At 40.4% G+C, this 9,726-nt stretch overlaps 1 protein-coding gene across 1 annotated transcript; it reads left to right on the top strand.

Moving 5' to 3' along the window:
• Positions 1–9,708, top strand: tnfsf10l3 (tumor necrosis factor (ligand) superfamily, member 10 like 3). The gene is made up of 5 exons (XM_067375907.1): positions 1–415; positions 6,951–7,100; positions 8,219–8,255; positions 8,425–8,517; positions 8,787–9,708. Exons 1-5 carry the CDS (start codon positions 161–163, stop codon positions 9,242–9,244), a joined length of 993 nt encoding a protein of 330 aa, XP_067232008.1. The 5' UTR covers positions 1–160; the 3' UTR covers positions 9,245–9,708.
• The last annotated feature ends 18 nt before the right edge of the window (positions 9,709–9,726 follow it).

Here is a 9,726-nt window from a genome sequence, read left to right as displayed (position 1 = left end):
ACAGCTACATCGATAACTTATTGTCGCTAAAACTCGCAGGATTTACCGGAATCTCATTTTGCCACTAAAATGATATTCTTATCATTCAAACCTATTTGTCTCCTTGGACGTCTTGTCTGTGTTGGTAGCTAAAATCAAACTTATTTAGTTAGCCACAGAGATGGAAATGGACTCTGCAGCCCCTCCTCAGCGCGTGCTAGAGTCATTCGACAGGAATGTCGCCGCATCCGAAGGCAACTCCGAATATTTACAATCTGTAAGTAGCGAATCGAGCTCATTCATCATGGTTCAGCCCAAAAATCGCCTCGAAGTGCCGTCCAGGTTGTGGGTGACGACGGTTGTTGTTATCGTGATTGTCCTTCAAGTTGCCTCGACCACAGGACTTTTCATATTCTTGAACATGTCAATGGCACAGGTAAAACTGCATGCAACAAAAAGTTATTACCTATATTGCTGTTGTTGTCATTATTAACAGTGATTTATGAAACAGTTTATTCACTGTCTGTATCACTTTAAGCTTTTTATTTTCTGTAAACCTATTCCACATGTAGTCTAATGTTCCCATATGCAGAACTGGAGTTTTTACATTGTATAGGCAAATCATAATGGAGATCATATGGAAATGGCATTAAAACTCTTTCATACCCTGCAGGCTGACATGCTGTCATCTTGGTATCAAGTTTACAAGTTTTCATTGTGTCAGCACTGGTTTTTCTATAGTCTTGGGATGGGTCGGCTATTACTGCATTAATTTAGCTGCCATGAGAATTAGGTCATGGGTCTTTGTCATAATGCATTCTGATAAAAAGAATCAGTCAATGCATTTTGCACATAGAATGGCTGAATTCTTTATTAAAGCTTGTATTGTAATCATCACGTGCTTTAAACTCCTCTTTGGATGGTGTCCTTTGTATTCTGACACCTTCTTTATGTCTTATGTTGGAAAGTTGACAATAAAGTTGACTTAAAATGTCCTGTGAGTCAAGTTGCATAATGCACTGAATATTCATTGGCTGCTGAAACAATCAAATGTGTCCTTTTAATATTTACATGTTTTTAAGTATTCATTATAAATAACACCAATAGCATCATCATCTCTGTATCTCTTCAAACAGTTATAATATAATTATTGGTAATGGACTTTGAAACAAGGCTGAAAGTGGTCTAGGAAACTCCCCTCAAAGATAAACAAAGATTTGGGCTCTCGACCGACTTAAATAAGAATTTTAATTAAATCAGAGGAATGCTGTCAGATTTGATTAGCATGTCAATTAGTTTGTAATCTTCTGCTTTATGAGAGCTCAAGGTCAGTGGTTTTGAGTGGGAGGGTTTTGGAGTTTGGGCCACATGTGATGAGTTAGACACAATACACAAGAGGCCCTGAAAACAATAATCTGATGTGAGAAAAAAAAAGAAAAAAAAAAACTGAAAAGAAATGCAGCCTTAGTGAACTCCAAATATCTGTACCCCCATAGTCTAGTCTTGTCTGTTTTTCTAGTGACAAATTTATTTGTAGGCATTTAGAAAGCTCAGTATTTTTTTCTTATCATATAAACTGGTCTCTGTCTAAATTTTTTTTCATTATGGAACTTGTTTGTTTGGCCCCCAAAAGTCCTCTGCTTTTTCAGTATGTGTATAATACAAGTATGTCGAGCACAGTGTTATCGTAACTAGAAAAGGCAATTTTCTATTATTAATTTCCTCATATTATTTTGTCATTTCAATCCTCTTAGCATTCACTAACTTTCCTGAATACAATAAAATTATGCACTTTTTTGTGCTTTTATTTTAGTTTATGTAAATTTCTCTATTTCACCATCATGAATAAGTAAATACACAAGCTTTTGGAAATTTATTTCAGTAAAAATCCACATCTATAAGTTGAGACATGAAGTGAATATGGGAATTTATCCTATTTTGGGACCTGGCAAAAATAACATGGCTTCATGTCATGTCAGGTCAAAATAATGTTATGACAGTTAAGGCCAGTAGATGGCTAAAGTGTTTTATGCAGCTTCCTGCTGTGAAAGAATTTGAGATTTTCTGCTTAGATAGTGGGTAGTATTTTTTTGCACTTTGGATGTTTTACAGACTCACTCCATTTCTGTTAGTGTTTGTTCAACACTGTGGCAAATATAAAGATTTTATTCAACATATTTTTTAAAATGCTCTGTGTTAGTGTCTTTCCCATTTTCTATGGTCGGTCAATTTTGACCGCAAACAGCCGAGGTGAGACTTTTATCACCACTGAATGAAGTTCAGTTTTTTGGTTGTTTAGATAACATATCTAAAAAGTTCCCTTTCGAAGAACTTCGACACTGTGTCATGGTGTTGACGCTATGGGAACATTCCACATGAACTAGTTTCTGAAGCATGTGTGCAAACATGCCAGTTTCCGATTGCTATGACAGTTGGATGATGTCACAGGTGCATTAACAATCTATAAAAGTCCTCCTGGACAACACGTCATCAGCTCTTTTGTCTTCAGGAAGCCTCTTTGACTGTGTGTGCGTGTGAAATTTAAACCTGCATGTCTGTCTGTTTGTTTTGTTAAATGTGAAAGCAAAGAAAATATGTCTTGCCCTGTCCAAAGCTGGTGTGGCAAGCAGGGTGGGGCCGAGAGCCACGGGAACCGGCCTTGAGTTTCTCACGGAAGAGCTCCTGGAGTGAAAAAGCAGAAGTGACGACAGTGAAGGACATAAGTGGTCCAGGCCTGGACTAAAACAAAACACACGTATGTTTTGTTTTGTTTAAGTGTCAGTCTTTCATGAGGGGCTGCCGCTTTACTCTCGTTTGGTTGTTTGTTTAATTTTGGTAAATAAAGTTACATTGAACGTTCGCCAGGTTCCTGCCTCCTTCTTCCCTGAACACAGACCATTAACATTGTTACATTGGTGCCGAAAACACAGAAAGCACTGCCCAGTGGCTGCCTGAGGGGGATGGTGCTGGAGCGATTGATCATCAGGTGGGATGGAGAGCTCACTACCATGCTCCTGGGTTGAGGAGGGGTGTCTGCAAATCTGTAAGGGGATAGAGGAGTTGCAGCTGTTCACCGGAGGCCAGACCCACTGCTGTCCACTATAATGGGGAGGAGCAGACAGACCAAAGGGAATGGGGAGCTCACTGCCAGATGCCTGTAAATGGAGGAGCCATCACTGTCCACCAGGAGGCAGAGTATCGAGCCGCCCACCGAGAGGTGTCCAGTACCATCACTTGGCACCAGAGCGGCAGTGTGTTTTCCTCTCTCGTCTCTGTCTCTCCTCATCTTTCAGTCTGCTTTTCTCTTGCCTCATCTCTGTCCCCCAGGTGCTGCGGCCTCTGTGAATGGTGGCAAGTGTGGAGGGGTGGGGGTGGGGGGTGATGAGGGCATTTGGGGGTTAGGGTTAGGGGGTGAGTAGAGGACAGTCTTGAGGGTGCCCTTGGCCTGCAAGGGGAGATGGGGGTATGTGGCAAGCAGGGCGAGGCCGAGAGCCATGGGAAGGGAGCGAGGCCAGTGGCGTGATTGATCGAGTTTCTCATGGAAGAGCTCCGGGAGGATAAAAGGAGGAACGACAACAGTGAAGGATGACATAGGATCAAGCTTGGACTATTTATGTTGTGTTTTGTTTTATTTTAAGTGGCTGTCGCCAGTCAATGAACATTCGGCATTTCTCTCCTCCTTCTTCTCTGAACACAGACTTTATTACACCTGGGTGCTTCCCTTGTAGCATGTAAATGGGCTGTTACAGAAGAGGAGAGTGGACAGTACTGCCACTCGCATCCCATCTATCTCTCTTTCCCCGTACTTGGAGCAGAGAGGAAGCGGTGATGTGCTTTTGTGCAATTTTAAGGAAAATAGGCCTTGTGGGCCAGACCACAAACTGCAAGCACAACATCAAGCAAACCGTTTCTCATAATTCATATCCTGTGCAATGAATCCCATGATTGTAATTCGCTTCAGCCTTTCCGAACTTTATGAAAGATTATTTTATGGAAGGTTCGAGTGGTTTGTGTGTGAGAAAATGGAAACAGGCAGAACGGTGTTTCTGACGGTGCACCATAGCACACACAACGTCATCGCACATCTGCGGTTAAAATCTAAGCTCAGAATCATTTCTGAAATTCTCAGAATCAATCCAGAATCATCGGAGAGAGAATCGCGATGCATCGATTTTTATTTCTCCCACCCTTAGTGGACATAGCCGCCATTAGTGGCCCACTCTCTGTCCTCCACTCCAGTACTTTTCTGGAGGTGTATATGCATCTAGCATTCCCTTGCTAGAACTGTGAGGAATATGCAACCATCGGCTGATGGGGGCCACTTAGTAGAGAATGGTTTGTAGAAGCTACAGCACCCCACTCTCTCAGATGCCCCCTCCGGTTTGCAGAAAATGTAGTAGCATGAATGGAATATGTCAGCTCATTTCCCTGGAAGACCTGTCTAACAAATAGAGTGCTTCTCTAGTGGTTCTACTGTGAAAGTCTTTTGGTAATAGGACACTTTAGAAAGAGAAGTGGTCGCCCCATCCAGATGTTTATTGGAGGTAGCAGGTTGTTAAGTTGCTTTGTTGACACGTTTCCATGATGGTCTGTAATGGAGAGCATGAGATTGTTAGAGCTGCTATGGGTGCTCCACTCTCTCACCAGATCTTCCAAAAGTACTTTTGCTATTTATCCTTGAGGTGAATTGAGGGTAGAGCAGACAGTTGGGAGAGCACTGCTCTCTCCTGAGGCCTCTTCTAGTCCTTCAGGTCTGAATGCTTAAATATGTGCTTCCATGGGAATGTTTGAAGTAGCAGTCGGCCCTCTTCCAATTTAAAAGTTGCTGGCAGACTCGGTAAAGCTGTGGCCTTCTTAGTTAGCTCTTCCCCCAGGCCAGTTATACAGGTAAGTAAAAATGAAAGGACATTGAGCACCTAAGCTCTTGGTCAGTGTGGCAGCCTTTGGCTACATTCTAGCTCGCTTATTGAGTTTCACAGCACGGTGAGCAGGCATTTGTTCAGCATGGCACAATGGGTATTAACATTCCCATAGCGTCAACACCTTGACGCTACTTCGAAAGGGAACATCTCGGATTACATATGTAACTCAGTTCTCTGAGAAGGGGAACGGAACACTGCGTCATGTTGCCATATCTCAGGCATGTCTGCATGCCTTCCTTCAGTCAATCTGGAGCTAATGACGCGTTGTTCAGACGCCCATTTATACACTGTCGTTGTGCTTGTGACGTCATCCAACTGCCGTAGCCAAACAGAAACAAGTGTGTATGCGCACATGCTTCATAGACTGGTTCAAGTGGAGCGTTCCCATAGCGTCAACACCTTGACGCAGTGTCTCGTTTCCTTTCTCAGGGAATCAGGTTACATAACATTTTAACACTAGAAGTCCCAGAGAGCAGCCATTTGGCTTTTCTACCTATAAAACCCGCAGGACAGCCGAATGGCTGGAAGGCTTTAGGCTAATATCCTTAATCAGCTGTGAACAGTTGCTTTTGTTATGTAAACAATGTGGGGCCATGCTGAGCCACTTCAAGGAAACTTGTGTTTCACTTTGCCATCTTAGGGAGAAATCAACACACATGTTTTTTTTTTCCTTTGTTGCTGAGATCTATTGATAAAAAATATACAAAATAAAATAAAGAAACCAACCATTTGTACACATATTTACAAATAATATTAAAAAGTGAGTGAGTACATTCCAGCAATCACTCACAATCCTGGCACTGCCTGGCAATATATTATAAATACATTTTGTATATATTCATTATATATTAATCTTATATTTGAAATACATCATAAGTCCATTTTTAAAAGTGTTTGAAAGATGGGTTCAAGTGTATTACAAGTGGTAACTAAATACATTTTTCTATACAGAGATAGTATGTTAAAAGCACATTTTAGTTCAAATTGATGGTGTCTCAAAAAAGCACAGTTGAGTACACTTAGATGTTCTTAAGATTATCTTAAGAAGTACTAAAGAAGAGCTTTTAGTATATTAAGTACAAAATAAGTGCACGGAAATAGAGCACTGAACATTATGGAAGTGTAAAAGTGTACTAAAATAAAGTGTATTTTACTGCACTTTTTTTTTCACCTGGGTAGACACTCCAACACTTTCCGTTTGGATTAAGATTATTTTTATTACCACACTGGCAGATATTGATCATTTTACTTAAGTAAAATGCACTTAATTTAGATCCCCCCAGGAAACAAGACTAAATATCATATATAATTTTCTCATATAGAAAATCCATCTTGATTTAAGATTTTTTTTTTAAATTTACTTGAAATAGGATAAAAAAAATACTTAGTATGAAAAGCATTTTTGCAGTGTGAATGAGCGAGTTAACTTTTTAAACATCACTTGCACTCCCTCATTTCAGGGTTAACATACTCAGAGTTTTCACTTAACCTCCTTTCTGAAACCGGCCCATGGTCAATCAAGTTCTCTGATTTTAGCAGCCCTCCCTCCCCCACACATACAAACAAGCCACCAGCAACCATTCACACACACACCCCCCCAACCCCCCTGCAGATTGCTCAGGTAATGACCATATTTACACATGAATTGATGCTAATGATAGCCAAAAGACTAGCCAGTTAGCATCCACTTGGCTAAAGGAGGGTTACAAATCTCTGGGACTTCTAGTGTTAAAGCACTCAGATTGAGGAAACCATTTTTTTAATTAAAAAAAGGCTTAGCTAAGGGTTAAGATGATTGAGTTGAATTGATTTAGTTGTTTTATGTTCCTGCAATTGCAGAAAAATTAAACATTATTATTATAATAAAAAGATTGTAGATTGCAGATTGTAAAGCTAAATATAGTACTGTAAAGCTAAATTTTATTTGAGTTATTAAAGTTTTGTAATGTATTCCTGAAAAATAATGCTTTTTAGGATGTTTACATTACACAGACATTACATTACACAATTTTAAGTGGACTGATGATTTGAGATCAATGTCGTCGATAGGCTCGGACAGAAGGTGTGGTGGAGGAGCTGAGGTGTCTTGGTCTTCTGAATGCTATGGAGAAAGAACAGGATGTTCCTGATGACCTGGTTCAGCTCTTTGGGGAGCCGTGCATTAAACTAGCTGAGGGACTCAAAGCCTATATCTCTAAGGTAAAGAGACGCTGCATTTGTTGATAAAACATGCTAAGAAATGCAGAGGTTCTTAAAATGGTTCTACAGATTATCTTATCAGATCTTCCTGTGGTGTGATGTGTGTTAAGAGTGATTGAATCTGCTCGGAAGAACGTTGGGGCAGCGATCTCAAATTGTAAATGTACGATATGTTGAATTTTTCCGATCAGAAATCCTGTTGTGTGGGGTGAACCCTGAGAACAAACAGGCACACTCTGTAGACAAAAACAAAACCTTTTAATTTTTTTCCCGCAAATTTTCTGTAAAAAGCAGTCCAAACACTATTTTATTGTCATATCTTCTTGCCCGTCGTCCACCATGTTTGCTTACTAGTCATGTTTGGCTTCAGTGTAAGTCCATGATGACTGCCATATTGGCCAGTGCTCTTTAAGAGCTTAATTCTGAGAGAATGACACAAAGCGTGGTGCATAATTTAATGATTGACAAATATATTAAACGGTTAGTTCACCCAAAAATGAAATTTCTGTCATGTATTATTCATTCCAAACCCATAAGACCTTCATTCATCTTCAGAACACAAATTAAGATATTTTTGATGAAATCCAAGAGCTTTCTGGCATCCGATAGACTGCAACGTTATTACTATTGTGACTATTTTAATGAAGTCTTTACTACCTTTGTGGGCCTTGAAAGTGGTAATAACATTGCAGTCTATCAGAAGCCAGAAAGCTCACAGATTTCATCAGAAATATCTTAATTTGTGTTCCAAAGATGAACAAAGGTCTTGCAGGTTTGGAACGACATGAGGGTGAGTAATAAATAATAGAATTATAATTTTTGGATGAACTAACTGTTTAAATGTTTGATTTGGCTTATTGTACTCAGAAAACATGCTCCAAATAAATCAAATGTAATAAAGCTTGTTCTCTCTCATTCCATTCTGGTGATCCAGAAAAGAGCTTGGATTGTCTTTCTGGAAAAATCTTTAGTGAAGTTTATATGTGTAACACTTTTTTTTTTTAACCAAATCAGGAGTGTGCACTTCAGTGGCTGAAATTTCAATATAAACAATATAGACCTTTTATGCAATTTTTCCCCAGAAATCTGAGTACATTAATTTTTTTGCTCTCTTTTAGGTCACAGAAAACATAATCTCAAAACACACCTTTCAAGGTAACATGAAACCACAGGAATTCAAGTGTTTTCATCAATTGAAGAAAGTCTCTCTACTGTTGCCTGAACGAAATCTTTTAAAATTCAGTAATCTATATATTTTTAAAATGACTTTTGTTTGGTTGCTTTGTCAACTCGTTCACTCTTTGTTCTTTACTGTGTTTTTCAGAAAGAGTAGCTATCCCTCCACGTACAAAGTTACTCACCACTGGCAGCCCACGGCCGTCAGCTCATCTTACTCTCAGAGACAGTGGACTGCAGGGTGAGTTTGCCAGCATGTTTGGGGTGTGTATATTACAGAGGCCTGTACTTAGGTCAGCAAAACCCTCTGGAAACAATCTTAACAAACCACTACCAATAGGAATTCAGTAACATAACAAAACATTTCTGAGTCTTTACTAAACAGATATCTTACATGAAAACAGAAAAAAATGTTCAACAAATACTTTGTGGTCACAAACAAATTTCAGCTGAAGCAGGAATGTGCAGTGTTTCTGTACACTGAGGTGATCTTATTCTTTACTATACCAGGTACAACATCCTTAACCCCCCAGACCGATCTTCACCAGTCCTGTCGCCATCCCGTTCGTTCCTGGGGGAATCAGAGTTTTGGCTCCCACCTGCACAACATGACCGTGTCCAACGGGCGCCTGCGTATTCCTCGCGCAGGCCGCTACTACCTGTACGCTCAAGTCTATTTCCGTTACCTCACCCTCTCCATTGACAATTACCACTCTGGTTCTGTCAGCCACCAGGTGGTGCAATGTGTCTACAAGAAGACTGCCTACGCTCGCCCTATCCAGCTCCTGAAGGGTGTGGGCACCAAATGTTGGTCTCCAGACAGCGAGAACGCCCTTCACTCCATCTACCAGGGCGGCCTGTTTGAACTTCGTGCGGGCGATGAGATCTTCATCTCTGTGTCTTCTCCCACAGCTGTGTATGCAGAAGACTCCTCAAGCTACTTCGGGGCCTTCCTGTTTGACCTCTGAGGGACGCAGTTGGGGCTTGTGGTCTCATTCCAAGGGAAAGGAAATTGCTCCTGTCTGAGGGCCCCACATGGGAACCATGAAGAGAGGGAAGCACAGATATTCCACCATCTGATGGGTTTTAAAAAACCCTTTAATGACCAAACAACTCTTATTTTTCAGAAAACCATCTCGTTATTGTGGTCTGAGATGGAGGACAATTTAACTCTGAATTTTATATGGACATTTAGGCTTCGGCAGTGAGAGCAATGACCTCCGGACTCCCATCTGAATGGGCAGATCATGAGCAAATCTGTGAGGGCTTTGTGAAGACAAACCTGACATTTAATGCTTGGAAGACCTGAAAATAATGACAATGACCGTCACTATTTAACCACATAAAAAAAGCCAAAATAATTCCTTAAAATTAAGACTTTTTACCTTCAACAAATGCACAAATCTTTGTGCAAGCTGCTACTAAATGTACATGCAAACCATGCCAGATT

This window comes from Chanodichthys erythropterus, chromosome 22 (assembly GCF_024489055.1).
Source record: "Chanodichthys erythropterus isolate Z2021 chromosome 22, ASM2448905v1, whole genome shotgun sequence".
NCBI classification, from domain to species: Eukaryota; Metazoa; Chordata; class Actinopteri; order Cypriniformes; family Xenocyprididae; genus Chanodichthys; species Chanodichthys erythropterus.
The sequence above is the reverse complement of the archived record's forward strand: the minus strand, read 5'-3'. Positions and strand labels throughout refer to the sequence as shown.

What these genes read in the sequence shown, in the direction of transcription:
- tnfsf10l3 (XM_067375907.1), top strand. Translation starts at nt 161, where the DNA reads ATGGAAATGGACTCTGCAGCCCCTCCTCAGCGCGTGCTAGAGTCATTC. An exon ending in CTCAAAACACACCTTTCAAG is followed by an intron (nt 8,256 to 8,424) that starts GTAACATGAAAC and finishes TGTGTTTTTCAG; the next exon opens with AAAGAGTAGCTATCCCTCCA. An exon ending in CAGAGACAGTGGACTGCAGG is followed by an intron (nt 8,518 to 8,786) that starts GTGAGTTTGCCA and finishes TTACTATACCAG; the next exon opens with GTACAACATCCTTAACCCCC.